We start from the raw sequence: 19,272 nt of genomic DNA, 5'->3' as shown, positions 1-19,272 counted from the left end.
TACCTGCCGCCGCCCCCCCTCGCCCCCACGTGCCGCTCCCACCCCTGCTGCTCCCCCCACCTGCCGCTGCCCTCTCTACCTGCCGCCGCCCCCCGCCCCTACCTGCTACCGACCCCCCTCGCCCCCACGTGCCGCTCCCCCCACGTGCCGCCGCCCCCCTACCTGCCACCGCCCCCCACCCCACCTCCGCTCCCCCACGTGCCGGTCCCACCCCTGCTGCTCCCCCCACCTGTCCCTGCCCTCTCTATCTGCCGCCCCCCCTCGCCCCCACCTGCCGCTCCCCTCCACCTGCCGCCGCTCCACCCCCGCCCCCACCTGCCGCTCCCCCCCCACCTGCCGGCTCCCCTCTCCATCTGCCACAGCCCCCCACCGGTCCCACCTGCCGCTCCCCCAACCTGCCGGCCCCTCCACCTGCTGCTTCCCCCCCCCCACACCTGCCGCCCCTCCGCTTCCCCCCACACCTGCCGCCCCACCCCCTCCCCCCCGCCCGCCCCGCGGGCTCAGTTTCCTCGGGGGCTTCTCGCTTCCCTACTGGGAGGGCTACCGTCCGGCCGAAGGCGGATTCGCAGCGCGGCCGCGGGTGTTCGTGTGCCTCGTGACGCGGCGGCGGGGGAACCGGCGGGAGGCGGGGGCACCGGCGGGAGGCGGGGGCACCGTCGTCCCGGCCCGGCGCCTCCTCTTTACCGCACCGTGGGTCCTGGAGCCCGGCCCCGCCGCCTCCGCAGTCAGGCCGGCGTCGCCCGTCACCGCCGACCTTCCCTCCCTGCTGCCTCCTCGAGGGCAGCCAGGGGCCGCCGAGCCTCAGCGCCTCAGCCCCTCAGCCCGCACGCCGCAGCCCCGCTGCCTCCCGCCGGCCCACACGCACCAGAAATCATTCCATCCCCAGCGGCCAATCAGCGCCCCGCACGCCCCGCGCCAGCCAATCCAAGCCAACACACGTTGTCCGGCCAACTTCTGCCGCAGGCCCTTCGGGTGCGCTCGGCGGAGGAACTAGGCCCTCCTCCCCTCGAGAGCCGCCTGCCTTCCCATTGGCTGCGAGCGGCGGCGTCCCGTCGTTCACTGGCTGCCGCCGCCCGGCCCCGCCCCCTCCCGGCCCCAGTGGGCGGGGCGTCCGGGGAGCCCACAGCCTCAGGGTCGCCGACTGCCGGGGGGCCGCCGCGTTCCCGCCCCGCCGCGTTTCAGGTATCGCGGGGGCCGGCGCCGGGCGGGCTGGACGCGGGGCGCCGCGGCCGCAGGGGCGATCGGGGCGGGGGGCTCCGGCGTGGAGGTCGGGGCCGGAGCCCGCAGCGTGAGAGGAAGGAGGTCCCCGGAAGGACCCCGGGGCCGGCGTGTCGCCAGTCCTCCCGCTTGGCGGCCTCCCGGGCGTCAGTCTTTGCATCCGGGAAATGGGCGGCTAGACCATCCAGGGCGCTGGGCAGCCGGGCCAGTTCTCGCACGTCGGGCCGCCCCTCGTCGGCTTAGGGAGCGTCCCGAGCCCGCCTGTGGTCAGGAGCCCGGGCGGAAGGACAGGTTCAGTGTGAGGTCACATATTTTATGTAATGTCTCTTGCAGCTTGTGGGCGACTTCGGCGCTTGACAGAAAATAGACTTGTAGACCCTGAGGCGGAGGCCCGGCTGGGGGCCCAGCTGGCTCCACCTCGTACCCGCAGCGAGACCCGAGACAAGTGACTGGATTTCTCTGCTGGCTCTTTCTCCGCAAAATAAGGATAATAGGATCAGCTTTGAAGGTCGTTTGTGGGGTTAGAGGGAAGAACACAACCCAGAAAGACTGATCACATAGTAAGTGATCAATAAGTGTTCTTGTTAGACATGTAGGAGCTCAGACATCAGCTTGGACTCAAACTGAGAGCCCAGATAGCGTCAGAATTTAACGTTGCCCTAACTGTTGTAAAAAGTCTCTGCAGTTGTAACGCTTACACTAGAACGAGCTGAAGTGAGTCCTGAAACAGAGGGAAGTGCTGTGGTCACGTTGCCGAAGCGAGCTTCCTTGTTGAGTCCCTGCTACAGCCAGTCTCAAACAAAAAAAAAAAGAGAGAAACTACTGTATTTGACTGGGTTGGAAAAGCCAAATTACAAACTCAAAGATGGGTTGGAAATCCGGCATTTGCTGAATTTTTATGTCAGGTACAAAATACAATTTGTTTTAAAGAGCCTGGGTTTGCATGACATCTTGGGGAAAATCTATGGCACGTTAAATTTAAGCTGTTCACGTAAGGCCTTTATCCATTGGGAAATGGAAGTTTAAACAACTCCGGTAACAGCTTCTTTAATGAGCGAATCCTGACCTCATACTACGGAGGTACAGACACTGTGAGGACACTCACTTTTTATTAGGGATTAAAGTGTTCATTATGTTTCGTATATAAAAGAGAACCTCTGGCGGGCTCCCTGTGAAGTAAGTGTGATGAAAATTGGAGTTGTAGTGGCCAGAGTGTGGTGCCCATAGATGGCCCCAGGGTCATTTCTGACTTTGGCAGGCTGCCCGCTCCGCAGTGGCAGCCACTGTCTATACTGGCGATCACTGCAAAGACGTGGGCATAGAAAACGTGAATAAGAGGTTAAAGTAGGGAAAAAATGGAGGTGGACGTTACCGAGTAGCGAGTAACAGAACCGTCAGAAGCAGCTGCTAGATTCTGATACAGTGAAACGGTACCTGTTCTCTGAAATGTAAGCGATTGAGTTGAGAGGTTCCCCATGTGGGTCAAGAAAGGGAATGAAAGGATCAGCAAGGCGGAGTTCAGAGTAGTATTTAAAACGTCTGCCTCACATTGTTCAGAGGTGGAGGTTGCAGTGGCACATGTTGTTTGCTCTCCTTTCGATCAGTGTTGATCAGTGTGAGCACTCTCTGTTTTATTAGGAGAGCCCAAGACCTCAATGATAACCCCAATCAGTACTGCCCACTCCCCAAGTCTGAGCTATATTTCAAGAGATATATTGTGCTTGCCCACACACAGATGGTTCAGACAATAACCATTATTCTCTTTTGGACTTAATCTTGATGAAAAATATCCATGCAAGAATGAACTGCCTGATGCCATACTTCATTGGGCTAATAAAAAAGTCTTCTGAGTTTATACTTACTTTGTTCTTCTTTCCTGCCTACAACTCCACTACCGTTAGAAGAGGCTTATTAGTGATTTTTAATGTTTTAGCTTTTGTTGTTATTGCAATTCAGAGTTAAAATATTTAAAGGGTGGAATAAGTCAACTTTGAGAGCAAACACTGGATTACATCCATTTCTGTAGTTCTAGGATCTGGTAGGTACTAACGCTTGGTGAATAAATTAGTAGACTTCCTTGAGAAATTGCTGTAGTTAGTTATGGCAATGAAGTTGTCACTCGGAGGCTCCAGGATGATTGGTAAAAGTGGGCCCGTCTTCGCTTTTTTTTTTTTTAAGATTTTATTTATTCATGAGAGAAACACAGAGAGAGAGGCAGAGACACAGGCAGAGGGAGAAGCAGGCTCCATGCAGGGAGCTCGACGTGGGACTCGATCCCAGGTCTCCAGGATCACGCCCTGGGCGGAAGGCTGCGCTAAACCACTGAGCCACCCGGGCTGCCCTGTCTTCCCCATGTTGAGGTCTTCCATAAGTGACACTAGTAGCCCACTGTCTACCTTTTTTTCCCACTTTTATTTACTGGGTTCCTACTGTATGCTAGACATAGGACGATAACATTGAACAAGGCACATTTCCTGCCCCCCTAAAGGCTTATAGTTGAATTGGAAAAGCTAACAAGTTAATAATCACAGAGTTGCTGTGAGAAACATTGGTGGTGTTGAGGGAAGCGAACCTAGTCTTTAGAGGAGTCCGAGAAAGAAGAAATTAGGCACTAAAGCTCAGCCAGATGCTAAGAGGGCCCAGAAGCCATATTTAGGAGTATGGACTCTATATGATCAGTAAGAATGAACAATTACTCACGTAGTAATTAAACATGCAGATTCTCATCTTTATAGGTAGTTTTTATTGCTTACATTTGTATAATGGATTTGTACAAAGATGATGTCTGTGATAATAGCATATCTACATTTCATCTTTGATTTCTATCGGGGTTTTGAAAAAAAATATCTTCCCTGGCAACCACAGGAACCTGGCCAGCAACCTTTGCAGTTCAAGAATAGTGTTTAGTCGTAATGATTCCAGTAATAGATAAATTTGTTTTTAAAGTCTTCTCTAAGAATTTGTGCTTGTTTGTAACGTATCCTTGATTAAGCTCATTGTATTGTATATATTGTAATATATCAAGTTGGCAGGCTCAGGAGGGGAAATGGAATACTTTCCTGATTGGCACACTTTTTGAATGAGCTCATCCACTTTTATTCTGTGGGTGGAATCTGTATTTATTATATATTTTACATCACTTACATAGATCCTAAATTCTGTGTTATTGAATTTTCTATGTATGCTTTCTCACATTTCCCATATTTTTGGGATATACCACCCCCAAAAATGCCACTGTGGAATAAGGATTATTTTGAGCTGAGGGCAATTCAGCAGCAAATGCAGAAAGAGTTGTTTTCTCTCCCTCTACTGCCTAAAAGTAGGACATAAATTTCCCTTTGTCTTCCCTCTCCCCTCTCCTATGGCAGGAGAACAACTCATCACTGAAGATAGGGTTGACACCAAGGTTGTCTAAAAACAAACTCTACTATAATAACCTTTCTTTTCTATTAGTTTTCCCTCATATATTTACTTTCTCATGATTTACTACCCCTAAAAACCCAAATCCCTTTTCCTTTGTCTTGTCACTTTTCCACAGTTTATCACCCTTTGTTAGAACAGTATATAAGCCCTAGATCTAACTGCTTTTTTGGGTCTCCATTCTTTCTTTTTTTGTGTAGGCTTCTATGCACATAAAAATTAAATTATTAACAGCAAATAAAATTTGTGTGCCTTTTCTCCTGTTAGTATACTTTCCTTTTCTTTCAGTTTAATTTGCAGACCCAGAGGCATAACCTAAGAGAGTAGAGAAAAAGGTTTTTTTCCTCCCTACAGTTCTTTATCATCTTACTGTTCATCATGTTTAATGGCTTGTATGCTTTGCTTTATGCTCTTTATATATTGACTACAATATTGATTTATTTCTGTTACCTTTAGTTTTTAGATCAGTGGTTCTCAACCCTGGCTGGATAACAGAATGGTCAGTGAGGCTTTTTATAGAACCTAGACTTTGGGGGCCTACTCCAGAACAGACCCACTGAATCACACTGTCTGGCAGTGGGCCCTGAAATCTAATATTTTTTAAAAACAGTGTCAAGGAAAACCAGAGGCAAATAGAAGTTAAAATGGTACAGGCAAATCTTTTTTTTTTTTTAATTTTTTATTTATTTATGATAGTCACAGAGAGAGAAAGAGAGAGAGTCAGAGACATAGGCAGATGGAGAAGCAGGCTCCATGCACCGGGAGCCCGATGTGGGATTCGATCCCGGGTCTCCAGGATCGCGCCCTGGGCCAAAGGCAGGCGCCAAACCACTGCGCCACCCAGGGATCCCCGGTACAGGCAAATCTTATTCAAGAACTATTACAAGAGGGGAAACAGTACCTCAGTATAGGATTGTACCTCATTCTGGGGGCTCAGAATTAAGATTAAGCCTCCAACTCTTGGTTTCAGCTCAGGTCATGATCCTGCAGTCATGGGATAGAGTCCTGTCTCCTGCCCTGTGCTCAGTGTGGAGCCTGCTATGGATGCTCTTGCTCCCTTCTCCTGTGCCCCTCCCTACTCTCTCAAATAAATAAACAAAATCTTAAAAAAAAAGAAAAGAAAAGAAAAAAAAAAGAGTTGCACTCCATTCTGCATTACAGTAAGGATGGTGTGGATTTGTAGCCAAGGAGCAGGGTAGGTATCAATGGATGGGAAATTGCTAAGAGGAAGCATTAGGGGTAAGCAGGATTCTGGCTAAATTGACTTAGGATTCTTGCTGAATGAAGAGCAATGCAATAAGATCAAGGGTAGGATGAGGAATTTCTGAGGGTGAGGGTTTTTCAGTAAACTAGCTCAGTGAGATTCTTGCTAAAGCTGAACTTAGGGGGCCAAGGACAAGCCCAAGAATGATGCTTGGTCAAAAAGAGGACGCAGAGAGCCTAGGAAGGGAATCTTTGTCAACAGCAACAACTACTACAAAATATGACAAAGGGGATTCTGATGTGTGCACCTGTGGTTGAGTGTTGCAGCCTTATTCCCATGGAGGTTTGGGGCGTGACATTTCATTTACATCTTTTCTTGATTTTCTTTTTAGTAGTAACTTGATAGTTGTGCAAATTGTGCAGCTATTCCCCCGAAGCTTTTTCTCCTTTATCCTTTTACTGGAGTTGACCAAGACACCAAAAGGACACAAAATCAAGACCAAATGATTCTTCTTTTGAAGCAAACACACTTCAACAAATATTAAGGGCCTGTTGTGTTCCAGGCAGTGTTCTAGTTGGTGGGGGTATGGGGATAAATAAGGCCCGTGCTCTATTATTTGGGGATATGATGGTGAAAGCGTCAAATACAGTACACCAATAAATAAACAAGTTAATTTCAGATAGTGATAAGCACTCTGAAGAAAATAAAAGGATATAATAGTGACTTGCAGAAGGCTATATTGAGACAGGAGGTTTAAAATGAAATTGTCATTACAAGTTGTTATTGGTCATGCCCAGATTTGAGATAATAATAATATGTAGGCAGAGAAATAGCAAGTGCAAAGCCCAGAGTCAATGACAAGCTTGGCCTATTTGAGGGACAGAAAGAAAAGCAGTAGGACTAGACTATTATAGGTGATAAGATGTGGTGGTGTGAATAGGAATCTCTTAATTTCTATTAAGGATGATTCCTAGGCTTTGACTTTGAGCAACTGACTCAGTTACCATTTTAAGTGTATATTGTTAAGGCCCCTGGGTGGCTCAGCCAGTGAAGCATCTGACTCTTGATCTCAGCTCAGGTCTTGATCTCAGGGTCTTGAGTTCAAGCCCTGCATTGGGCTCCATGCTGGGTGTGGAGCCTACATTAAAGAATAAATAAGTAAAAATAAGAGTAAATTGTTAAGATGAGGATGACCAAGTGAAACTGAGGGAAGTCTCAGGTGATAGGATGGAGCTCTAACTATGCTTCTGGATCTGGGACTTTGGAGTTGTATCTCTCCGCCCATTTCCCCTCTCAGCCTCAAGGTAGCCAGAGTTTTTGCACGTTTGCATGTTGATCAGAGGCTCCCAGAGCAATTATTCTAAAAGAAACCTGCAGAGCTTGCATGGACTTTTCTAACCCAGCCTAGGAAGTCATGCAGTCACAGACCACCTCTTGAAGGGAAGTGTATCAGAGAATTTGCAGCAATGTTTTAAAACTGTCACATTACAGAAGCCTTCATTATATCATTTATTATCTTTAAGGTTAATAATCATTTATCTTTAAAAACAACATTGAACGGTAGCTTATCTTTGGAATTGATTGATTTAGTACTTTTTTATATGGTTAAAATTATTGCCTTAAAATTACAAACCACTTACTTATGCTGTACAGGTGGTTCTAAAAGTCTTCATATGACCTCCTTCCTTACACAGATACTGAATCCTGTAACACTTAATCAAATGAAGTAAAATACTGAAAATGATGCAGTTTTTCAAACTATTAAAATTATTCAAAGTTTTGTAACCCTATCCTGAAAGGATGTATGAACAAGTTTCTAGTTGAGCTTGTCATTCGTTTTCTAGAATGAGTCCTAAATTTGTCGGATGTTAAACTAAACATTTAATGGCTAAAGCTCTAAAGACTTTTTTAAAGAATCTATTCCTTATGTATTTACTTTTGTAGTTTGGAAACAGCAATTTTTTCTTTAAGTTATCTAGAATTCTGTAATGTATAAAAAGGGAAAATAGGATTGTATTATTATTTTTATATGAGGGATTTTAATAACTTAAAATGTGGAATTCTCATCCTTGACTAGGTGTTGCTCATCTTGGGAGCTTTCAGGAAAAAAAACTGATGCCCAGGTCCTACTCCCAGAGATTATGATTAGTTGATTTGGGATGGGATCCAGGTATTGGTATCTTTTATGGCTCCTCAGGTGATTCTATTATGAAGCCAGCCTCAAGACTCACTAGTCTACTGCTTCAAAGTGTGGAATTTGTGGATGCTAATCTTTGTCTCTGTAACAGGAGAAAAAAATGGAAGGCCTGCCTGATGCTGCTGCTTTTGCAACTAGACTTAAAAACACTCTCATCCAATATCATAGCATCGAAGATGATAAGTGGCGAGTTGCCAAGAAAGTGGTAAATTATTTAAATTACCTGTATTTGGCATTTATCTTCTATCTAATGAGTTGGTGGATGACTTTCAACATGATAAGGGAAAATTTGGACCATACTTTGGATGTGCAGGGTAGATAATTAAGCTAATAAAGTTGGTGGTTTCACATCTCAACCAAGGCAAACACATAATAATCCTGCACTGCTTTCATTACTTCTTTAGATACTGTACGTGAGAATAGGCTCTTGGCGATAGTAGCTTCTAAAGTCAACATATAAAATATATCATGTATGGGTAGTTTGAAATAGTTTCAGCTATGTCAGCAAGCCTAAGAGGGTAGCCAGTTAGCATTCTTTTCTACAGGTATGACCTGTCCAAACCATCACGTGGCTAGGTATTGACAGAGCCAAACCTAGAGCTCAGGACTCTTCCAGTTCAGTACTCCAGCTACTCTGATATTCAAAATTTCTTGGGAAATGATCAGAAAGAATTGGTAGGGACCAACTCAAGGTATGGTCACTGCCATAATAGATGTGAATGGTTTGATTTTTAAAAAGATAGGAGCAAGTTCAGAATGAAATATGTAGCATTCCTATTATCTTATCTAAATGTGTCTGTAATGCTAAATAAGATTGGAGTGAGGCAAATAATAATGGTCGGTGAGCTAGAGCCAACCCAGGATCTTGACAATGTTTGCACCTCATTAAGCTACTGGATAATCTATTTTGGGGGGGGGGGTCTGTACTTTAAGTAAAATGTGAAGAACTTTAGGATACAGAAGAAATTCAAATATGGATCATTTGATGGTAAAGTGACTTCTAGGTAACTCTTTGAATATTTACTTAAATTTTATTTTATTTTAAATTTTTAAAATTTTTTAAAGATTTTTATTCATGAGAGAGAGAGAGACAGAGAGGCAGAGACACAGGCAGAGGGAGAAAGCAGCAGGCTCCACGCAGGGAGCCCGGTGTGGGACTCCATCCCAGGACTCCAGGATCACGCCCTGGGCCAAAGGCAGGCACTAAACCGCTGAGCCACCCAGGGATCCCTACATTTTATTTTAATGCAAGGACAGACTGATGCCCTAGAATTTGAAACTGTTGGTTTTATATCCAGAGTTCTACCTAGGTGTTGATTTATGCCCATATACTGTTTTTATTTTTCTAGAAAGATGTAACAATTTGGAGAAAACCTTCAGAAGAATTTAATGGATACCTGTAAGTAAATTCTTGTAGTTTTATGTAGCTCTTAGGACATTGCCAAACTTTTTATATATATATATATATATATATATATATATATATATATACACATATACATATATATGTGTGTGTATATGTATATATATGTATATGTATATATATACATATATTTAGTGATAATATACATATATTATCACTAAATCATCATTGCCAGTAAAATATTGCTTTTAGGAACTTAAACTTTTTGAGAAGAATAGCACCTTGTAAATTCAAAGTCTTTATCAACATCCATATTCCTTGTGGACTGAGTTAGTGATAAAGGAAATCATAAATAAGGATATCAAATGGCCGATAAAATCTTAATTTCTCAGCATGGTATGTAACACCTTTCTAATAGTCTTCTGTATTTACTCAGTGCTGTAGCATACTTTATTCTAAGAATTTATCTTAAATCATAGGAAAGATAATAGTTAAGTACTTATCTCTTCCATCACAGCATTACTTATAATATTAAAAATTACAAAAAAATTTGAATAATCAAATGAGAATGGTTAAATTTTGAAACATGATATTTTACAGTCTTTAAAGACTACATTTTCAAATATTACTTTAAAACACCAGAAAATGCTCAAGATGTAATATAAAGTGAGTAAAGCAGAATTCTAAACTGCATGTAGCAGAATTGTGAGTTGACCTTATATGTTTTTATGTATTAAAATGTTTTTATTTAATACCAAATATACACCTCTAGATGGCAGTTCTGTAGGTGATTTCTATTTCCATTTTTTGGTATTTGCATATAGTTGAACATGAATTATGCTTTTAATCAGAAAAAAAATATATTGGTTTTTAATGCCAGTGGAGACAATTGCCTTGTGTAATTGGGAGTGGAATATTCATATCCTTGGGTTGGGAATCAGCCCTTTTAAGAATGAAACTGTTGGTCCCACGTACTATATTTTCTAGTGTAATACAAAGACAGCATTTCCAGAACAAGATTTCTGACAAGCACTGTAAGCAAGTGTGAAGTTTAATCCCTTACATCGCTGATTCCCAGTGGGGGTTGAAAACCATAAAAAGTGCCAAGGCAGCATTACACTTGGTGCTTGAGAGGACTTCACAGAAGAGCTAGTGTATGAGCTGAGCTTTAAAGAAAGAATGAGTTATTTCTTAGGGAATGAAGGACTGATTCATATTCCAGGCAGAGGGTATTGCATCTACTACATAAACACAGATGGGAAACCCTCTGAGGAGTTTGTTGATGGAAGTACAAGTGATGTCTGTATAGCTAGAGCATAAAGTGTGAGGGTAGGGAGAACATATGTCTGAAGGAATTTTTTTTTTAAGATTTTTTATTTATTTACTCATGAGACACAGAGAGAGTCAGAGAAGCAGGCTCCCTGTAGGGAGCCCAATGTGGGACTCGATCCCAGGACCCTGGAATCATGACCTGAGTCCAAGGCAGGTGCTCAACCACTGAGCCCGCTGGGTACCCCTGTCTGAGGGATTTTTTAATTCTAAAGTAAGGAATTCAGTGTTGTGCTCACCCTTGCTCAACCTTTACCTCCACTTCCCAGGTTCTCAGAGACTTTGAACTTAATCCCATAGCACTGTGAAAATGGAGGTGAGCATGGAGAGTTTAGAGGTTTTACTCTGGGAGCTGATGGCTAGCTTCTTAAAGTTTCCTTAAGATCATAAAATTTTATGTCAATCTTATATTCCTGAGAAGAGATCTTTGGTGTTTTTCAGAAACTTTAAGAGGTATGTAGTCCAAAGAGCTAGAAACGGGTTAGTGTTGAGTTGGACACACTAAGGATGTAGCATGGGACTTGAGGAGGGCACGTGAACATGAAAGAGCTCTAATGATGGTGCTGGTGGTGCTGGTGATGATAACTAATTTATTGAGGGCCAAATATTGTTCTAAGCACTTTACATTTAGTATGTCTTCTTGATAAAACATGGTGACTTCCGTTCTGACTACTGAAATGGAATTAAGAGAAAAAGAAGAGGCCAAGTTGAATCCCAGATGTCTAATTTGGGTGACTGGATTAATTTGTATTGCCCCCACTCCCACCCCTACCCCAAATTAGAGAACACAGAAGGGAAGGGCAGATTTAGGATGGGGGAGATAATGTTAGTTTGAGCTGGAAATATTTACAGAATGATGCAACAGCTTCAGATGATTTTTTTTTATAATTTTTTTTTTTTTTATTTATGATAGTCACACAGAGAGAGAGAGGCAGAGACACAGGCAGAGGGAGAAGCAGGCTCCATGCACCGGGAGCCTGACGTGGGATTCGATCCCGGGTCTCCAGGATCGCGCCCTGGGCCAAAGGCAGGCGCCAAACCGCTGCGCCACCCAGGGATCCCGCTTCAGATGATTTAAAAAAAAACTTTTAAAAAGCCCCACCCCTAATGTTACTGCTGGAGTTAAAGCAATCTCTCTTTTCTTCTTTTTTCTCTCCTCCCCAGAGCTAGCTACTGTAAGTGTGCATTATCCCTGTAGTATGCCTTGGCCATATATGTGTGTGCTGTGTTTCTATTAGTAATTTGCTTTTGTTTTTTTCCCACTTCATATGGTGTTTTTTCAAGGTTTAGCCATGTTTTCCATGCAGATCTGATCTTTTACATTCATGTGAAAATGCTCTGATATGTTTGCCTGTGTTTGCCCATTTTTGGGTCGTTGACAGTTCCTCCTTATGAAGTGTAATGCTACTGTGAACGTCTCTGGTACGTGTGATTTTTCTGGGTGTGTACCTGGGTCTTAAGGACACGCGAGACTGTGGGATTCATTGCTTTGCAGTGGAGGGAACAGTCTGAAGAGTTCTTCCCTTCCACTCAGTTTCACTCTGCCACACTCAGAGGCGTGAGATGCTATCTTGTTAGTATTTACTTGATTATGAATGAGGTTGAGCATCTTTTCTAAATTTACTGACATTTCAGATCTTAACATATCTTTTGCCCTTATTTTCTTTGGATTGTCTTTTCTCATTGATTTTCAGGAATTAATTATATATTCTCTTTAATGATGTCTGTTTGTATGTTGCACATGCCTTCTTCCAGTCTGTGGCTGGTTTTTAGAGAAATTACTTATTTTGTCGTTCGTGGTATGCAAGTTTTTAATTTTAACTGTCTAGTGTTACTTGTTTTTGTGTGTCTTACATATTCAAGAAATCCCAAAGTCACAAAGACGTATTTTTCTCAAAGGTGTAAAAGTTATGTAGTGGTTTTTAGTCCATCTGGAATTAATCATTGTGAATGGTATCAAGTAGGGATTCAGTGTTTAGTTTCCCTGTTAGCATAAGTACGGAATCAAAGCGCCACCCAAGGAATAGTATACCCTTTCCCCACCAACAGGTACTGCACCTTCGAAATACATCGAGGTCTGGATATTATTCCTGAGTCCATCCTCGGTGTGCTATTCCTGGGTGACCTATTTTTCTGTCCCTGTAAAAAAAAGTTTTTGAAAGAGTAAAAATATATGCATATTAATAACCTGTTGGAGCATAACTGAGAAAAGAATAGCATCCAGAGTAAATAAAGCGCTAGTGCTGTATGGACGGTTTGGGGCTATACTGTAACGTGGAGGTGCTTCACTATATTCATGGTAACATGATGTAGCCTTCAGGTCACTAATCGGTTTTGAGGGCAAAGAGTACATTCCATAAAATAATTGATATAACTTACCAGAAAAACTGCTGGGATTTACTCCATTTAAAACATCTTTATTAACTTTTACTTTTTTTAAGTTAGCTCTATGAGGGCATATGCTGAAATTCTTCATCCAAATAGCATCTGACCTTACTATCTTTCTCTCCAGGTTCAAAGCCCAGGGTGTTATAGATGACATCGTCAATAGTGTCATAGACCATATACGCCCGGGTCCCTATCGCTTGGATTGGGACAGCTTAATGACTTCAATGGATATTCTGGAACACTTTGAAGAGGTATTTATTTAGAAACATCACTTCAGGTTGTGTGTGTGCACGCGCATGAGAGAGAGCAGGTGAGCATGAGCATGTACCCACTTATATTCGTCGTATTCTTTGCTTTGAGAGTGAGTAGTCATGGCAAAGACCTCACAGGGGATACAATACTAGCTGCCTTTTAAAAACCTTGAGTTTCCTCATACTAACTAATGAGTTTAGTCAGAACTGAGTTTGTTTTCCACAGTAGCTCTCCCCTTGCTGCTTAAGAAAATTGTCAGCATCTTTAATTGTAAAGTTATGTTGAGGTTCTGAAATCTAAAATTCTGAAAACAGCACCATTGTATTAAGGTTTCTAAGTAATCGGATGTAGGTTTTTCCATTAATATTAAGCCAAAAGTCAAAGATCAGAGATAATGATGCCACCTTAGGTATTAGAGAATGATGTAACTGAGGCAGGTTGTCTTCTTTCTCTATTTATATTAATTCATTCTTCCCATGTTTGAATTTCTTTATTGAAACATTGGGTGTTTTAGTCTAAGTATTTGTGCATTTTATCTTAAACGCCTACAATCTATGCCACCTGCTCCCATGCTGAATGTCCTATAGGATATAAGGTCACTGTACTGAGGTAGAGATTTAGAGGCTGGGTGGCTTACCTCTTTGTACCTTGATTATATGTACCTTATTCACGTCCGTATGTAGCAGTGACATTTAGAATAGAGGTCTAAACCTGTCAGAATCACTGTAAGAATTATTAGTAATAATACATTTATAGGAGTAGTTGTTTTTTACTAAGGGTTAATTTTAGGGGAATATACTCTTTGCCCTCAAATCTGAGTCCATGTTTCCTAAGTAGCAACACCTGTTACCTGTTGTCTGTCTTTCAGAATTGCTGTGTGATGCGCTACACTACGGCTGGTCAGCTTTGGAATATAATTTCCCCTCGAGAGTTTGTGGATTTCTCCTACACCGTGGGCTACGAAGACGGGCTTTTGTCCTGTGGTAAGGATCTCACGACCTTATACTTTTTTCATCTGTTTTAAATAGATGAGTGTTCTAGGCGGGATGTTTCTGTGTGAGACACTTTCAGCCTCCACACTTACCTAATAATCACTAAGCTTTGCAAGCGTTACAGCATAGGGATTAAAATAACACTATCAAGAAGGGTTTCAAAATCTTTCCGGTAAGCTTTGATTCTCAGTTACCTGGTATCCCCGGGTCACAGCTAGTGAGTAGGGCTTACGTGGCTGCCTCTGAGGCAGGGATGGAGTAAGGAGCTTCCATCCCTCTCAGAAGACCGCCTCGTAGTCACACACAGAAAAACAGGCTTGGTGTGTGTTAGAATATCTTCCCTTCCTTGAGCTGTGTAGTATCTTTCTTTTAAAAGCTGACACTTCCTGCACTTAGAAGTCTCCTGCTTTCTAAGAGCCACCTGTAGGCGTGTTGTCTTCGCGTACAGTCTGTGCTCAGCTGGCAGCCGTCGGTAAACCCGCGCAGGCACGCGCCTCAGGCGGCCGTGCTGGTGCTCCAGGGAGTAGCGCTGCTGCCGGTTTCAGTGTTGGCACCTTGAGGCTCGGACGCTCCCGCCAAGATGCCTAGTTCACAAGGAGTTACTGAAGTGACATTTGTCACCTACTCTGATGGGATCAGAACCATCCCCCATTCCTACCCGCCAGGCCCCTATCAGAATTCCACCTGGGAATTCTTCCCTGGTCTTTCTTGGGGCTCACTTCTCATCTACATGGTAAGAAGGGAAATATTTGAACAGGAAATCTGGTAAGAGTCTTTGAATGAGAGTTTTAGACTAATCTCAGTCACTGCTATTCATGGTGTTATTTTAAAATTCCCTTACAGGGCTAAGTGTTGACTGGAGTGAACAGAGACCAGAGTTTATTCGTGGGTTTAACCATCCCTGTGGCTGGTTCTGCGTTCCACGTAAAGACAATCCCCAGCAGAGTCTCTTGACGGGCTATATTCAGACGGATCTGCGTGGGATGATCCCGCAGTCTGCGGTCGATACAGCCATGGCAAGCACTTTAATCAGCTTCTATGCGGATTTACGAAAAGCCCTACAGAAGGCCTAAAATGTCTAAACTCGTAGGACAGCCGTTCCCCCAAATCAACTTTTTCCCTCAGTGGCGTGGCCTGTGAAAATCATCCTTTTCTCTCTTCTGTGTAGCTGTAGAAACATGAGATGATTTGTCGGTTTATCTTATTCCTTAAAGTAGTTATCTAAGAGAAGGCATCTCCGTTTCCTTAGACAGTTGTTTGCGCACTGTTTGGTACAGCAGCGCGTCTTGTTTGACCGAAACTCTTACGAAACCGAACATTGCCTCGATGTGAATATGAAAGCACAAGCTTCATGTTGGTAAAGTCATCTGTTTTAGAGCTTTACGAAACCTTTAAAAGTTTTAACTATCTTAGGAAATTAAATATCAGTGCTTTACTTTTGGTACGCTCTATGAGTTGGCCAATATCTAGACTAAAGAGAAGAGTTCTTTATATTTTATAAAAGGTGAACTTGTCAGTTGACTTGTACTACTTCAAATATTGAAAAAACCAGAAATAGAAGAATAGAGATAGTATAGATATAATTCAGATACAGTTGTTTTGATACCTAGATAACATTATTTTCTGGATATCTTTTAAAAATGTATTTGTATCTTTCTGTCCATTTATTTTGGAAGTCTTCCAAAGTATTTATGCACGGATGAGACCAAGAACTGCCAAGTATGTGCTGGAGCTACCAACCCGATGGGTTGTGTAAAGGGCGTGGTGATGTCCTACATTCACCAACAGCAAATCGTCCAGAAATCAAATTCAATGAGTGTTTTCATATTTCAGTTTTTTCTTTTTTTAAGACAAGCCCTCGAGAAATAGCTTTTAATTCTGAGAAGTATCCAATATTCTGTAGGAAAATAATCAGATTTTTAGTCTTTCTCATTTCATCCATGTTCACATTTCAAAGTATCGCTCCCCTCAAAGTGTTACTGACTGCATCATACACGTTCACGAGCATGACGTGACTCAGTCTGGAACTTTTTTTTTTACTTTTTATTTATTTATGATAGTCACACACACACAGAGAGAGAGAGGCAGAGACATAGGCAGAGGGAGAAGCAGGCTCCATGCAGCAGGAGCCCAATGTGGGATTTGATCCTGGGTCTCCAGGATCGCGCCCTGGGCCAAAGGCAGGTGCTAAACCACTGCGCCACCCAGGGATCCCAGTCTGGAACTTTAGTACATGTGTTCATACATTTGTCCACTTGCCTAGATGAGTCATTTTATAAAACTGGCTTGGACTGTAATAGACCCCGTGACTCCATGGCTGCCTTAAATGAACATTCCCGAATGATCTGAACATTCCAAGTGATTCTGTTGCTTTTGAATAGCCACCTGGTTGACTTCCAAAATGAGACCTTGAGACAACTCGCTGTATCCTTGTGGGTGTATTTATGCTTGTGTTCAGGCCTACATCTTGAAATCTGTCTCCTGTTCAGTGGGAGTTATGTGGTACTTACTGTTTCTAAATGTTTTGTTTCCTTTTTAAAATTAATCTGAGGTTTCTTCTATTCCAGCATACTGTCTAGGATGGTGAAATGCTAGCAGACATCCAATTATGGGGCCCAGACTGGGTGAGGGATTTGTGACAAGATGGCCTGAGCTGGGTACCCTTAACATGAATAAACTGTCTAATGTGCTCTTTGTGTTTCTCAGCTTATACCTCCAATTAGTGATTACATAATCCACTGTTGCACTGGGTCCCTTGCACATAAAAGGAAAAATTTTTGTTGCAATATTGAGTCCTAGGATAGACTGAAAAATAGTATTTGAGTTACCTGAAATTTCTGTGCAGCTTCTAGATGGCACTTGAGATCTGCTGGGCTCTAGATGCTACTTTTTTCTTTTCTTTTTTAAACAGCTTTATAGAGGTATAATTTATATGCTGCACGACTTACTGGTTCTAAGAATACAGTCCAGTTACATCTCACATGCACTTAGAGTTGTGTGGTCATCACCACAGTCCAGCTTTAGAATATTTCTAGCAACCAAATGACCCCTTTGCCTGTCTGCAGACTCAGATCTAACCAAAGTTGAGCGCAGTTGCCCTTATACAGAAGATGAAAAAGATTAGCGTAGGCTTTATCTGGTTTTGTTAGAGGAGAGGTGTGTTTGATCCTAAGCTCAGGCACCTTATGGTAATGTATTAAATGTTATCTCAAATACTGTAATTATACAAAAATTTAATGATCTGGGTTGGGATTAATGATAACATATAATTGAGTCTGCTGTTTCTGTAGCAGTGCTGGATAATAGAAAAATAACATGAACCATAAATGTAATTTAAAATTTTCTATCTGCCACATTAAAAAGATAAAAAGAAGCAGCTGGTGTTAATTTTAATGATACAGTTTTTAACTCAGTAATCCCAAATATTACCATTTCATCTTGTAATCAGTGTAAAAACTGATTAAGATGGTTTACACGCTCCTTCTATACTAATTCGTTGAAATCTAGTGTGTATTTTACTGGGTTGAATGAACCACATTCTAAGTGTGCATTGTCCACATTAGGCCAGCAGCATGCAGTGGCCAGCACAGATCTGTTTGGTTTCATTCGTCTTTTTATAGTATGAAGTGATGAGTTTCACAGAATTACTCTCTTTTTTTTTAATTTTTATTTATTTATGATAGTCACAGAGAGAGAGAGAGAGAGGGGGGCAGAGACACAGGCAGAGGGAGAAGCAGGCTCCATGCACCGGGAGCCCGACGTGGGATTCGATCCCAGGTCTCCAGGATCGCGCCCTGGGCCAAAGGCAGGCACCAAACCGCTGTGCCACCCAGGGATCCCACAGAATTACTCTCTTAAATGCAAAATGTTTTCTGGTCCCTGAAGCCTCCTGCTTGCCAAATAGAGACTTCTGGACATCAGAAATCCATTCATTGTTGTTAATAACGTAAAAATTGTAGCCAAAAAAAGATTTTCCTTTAAAAATAAGGTGGACCGGCCATGAATGAAACAAACAAACAAACTATAATCTGCCGTGTTAGATGTATTTTCTCTAGTTTCTAGCTAGTTTGCATTAGAAATCTATTTATGCAGGAAATACTGGCACAGGACTGTTTTCAGTACGTGTCACCTATTTTTGTAAGGACATTAGTTTCATACAAAAATTAGTAGTTTAACACAAGTGATGCTCTGAAGTTCCCGTGTGTATTGATAACCCGACAGACGGCTCCCGGTGCATGGAGCCTGCTTCTCCCTCTGCCTGTGTCTCTGCCTCTCTCTCTCTCTGTGTGTGACTATCATAAATAAATAAATTTAAAAAAAACTTTGATAACCCGACAGACCCTCGAAGTTGAGCACAGGACGTGGCAGAAGTGATGGCGGGGACCTGGCGGCCGCGAGCTGCTGGAGCGCTGAAGAGACGCTGCAAATCCCAGCCGTGCCTCCGGGGCACTCTCCCTGAGGCTGCGGTACGCTGGCCGGCGTCTGCAGGTCAGACCATGTCCCAATAAAAATACTCCCGTTCCCGCTCCTGCGCAGCACTAACTGAAGGGCATGTTGTCAACGCTCGGGTGGAAGGACGTTCTCACCTGACGGTCGCGGGTGGAGGTGGGCGGGCCCTGCCGGGTAAGCCCTTTGCGGGTGTCGGGCGGGTACCAGGGCCTCCTTGCTGTGCGCGGGCTGGAAGCCAGGTGCTTGCGCTTCCGCGGCCACCTTGGGGACAGGTGAGCGGCCCGGAGAAGCCGGGGCTGGACCCGCTTTCCATCGCAACGTGGGTCGGAGGACCCCTTGTGGGGTCGGCCGCCCTTGCCTTTCGTCCTTCTAGAAGTAGGAGGAGGTGGGATCGGAGCAGACAAGGAGCAGAGCACATTGGTCACGTTGTCATTTCCAAAGATTCTGCGCGTGCAGCGGG

At 43.3% G+C, this 19,272-nt stretch overlaps 1 protein-coding gene across 5 annotated transcripts; it reads left to right on the top strand.

Moving 5' to 3' along the window:
- Positions 1–1,111: 1,111 nt before the first annotated feature.
- Positions 1,112–17,718, top strand: STARD4 (StAR related lipid transfer domain containing 4). 5 transcript variants are annotated; one of them, XM_055315315.1, is made up of 7 exons: positions 1,112–1,182; positions 1,552–1,726; positions 8,131–8,244; positions 9,389–9,438; positions 13,244–13,370; positions 14,240–14,354; positions 15,207–17,718. In XM_055315315.1, the coding sequence occupies exons 3-7, from the start codon at positions 8,140–8,142 to the stop codon at positions 15,434–15,436; spliced, it is 627 nt and encodes a 208-aa protein (XP_055171290.1). In that variant the 5' UTR covers positions 1,112–1,182; positions 1,552–1,726; positions 8,131–8,139; the 3' UTR covers positions 15,437–17,718. The 5 variants fall into 5 exon arrangements, with proteins under 5 accessions (XP_055171290.1, XP_055171289.1, XP_055171293.1 ...); XM_055315314.1 differs by having other exon boundaries at positions 1,552–1,778; XM_055315318.1 differs by lacking the exon at positions 8,131–8,244 and having other exon boundaries at positions 1,552–1,778.
- Positions 17,719–19,272: the final 1,554 nt, after the last annotated feature.

The sequence above is a fragment of the Nyctereutes procyonoides genome, unplaced genomic scaffold (assembly GCF_905146905.1).
Source record: "Nyctereutes procyonoides isolate TBG_1078 unplaced genomic scaffold, NYPRO_anot_genome, whole genome shotgun sequence".
Classification (NCBI taxonomy): Eukaryota; Metazoa; Chordata; class Mammalia; order Carnivora; family Canidae; genus Nyctereutes; species Nyctereutes procyonoides.
This window is presented reverse-complemented; position numbering and strand designations above follow the sequence as displayed.

Excerpts from the sequence above, each read along its gene's own strand:
- STARD4 (XM_055315315.1), top strand. The coding sequence starts at position 8,140 with ATGGAAGGCCTGCCTGATGCTGCTGCTTTTGCAACTAGACTTAAAAAC. Across the intron at positions 8,245-9,388 it reads GGCGAGTTGCCAAGAAAGTG|AAAGATGTAACAATTTGGAG; the intron begins GTAAATTATTTA and ends TTATTTTTCTAG. Across the intron at positions 13,371-14,239 it reads TTCTGGAACACTTTGAAGAG|AATTGCTGTGTGATGCGCTA; the intron begins GTATTTATTTAG and ends TCTGTCTTTCAG.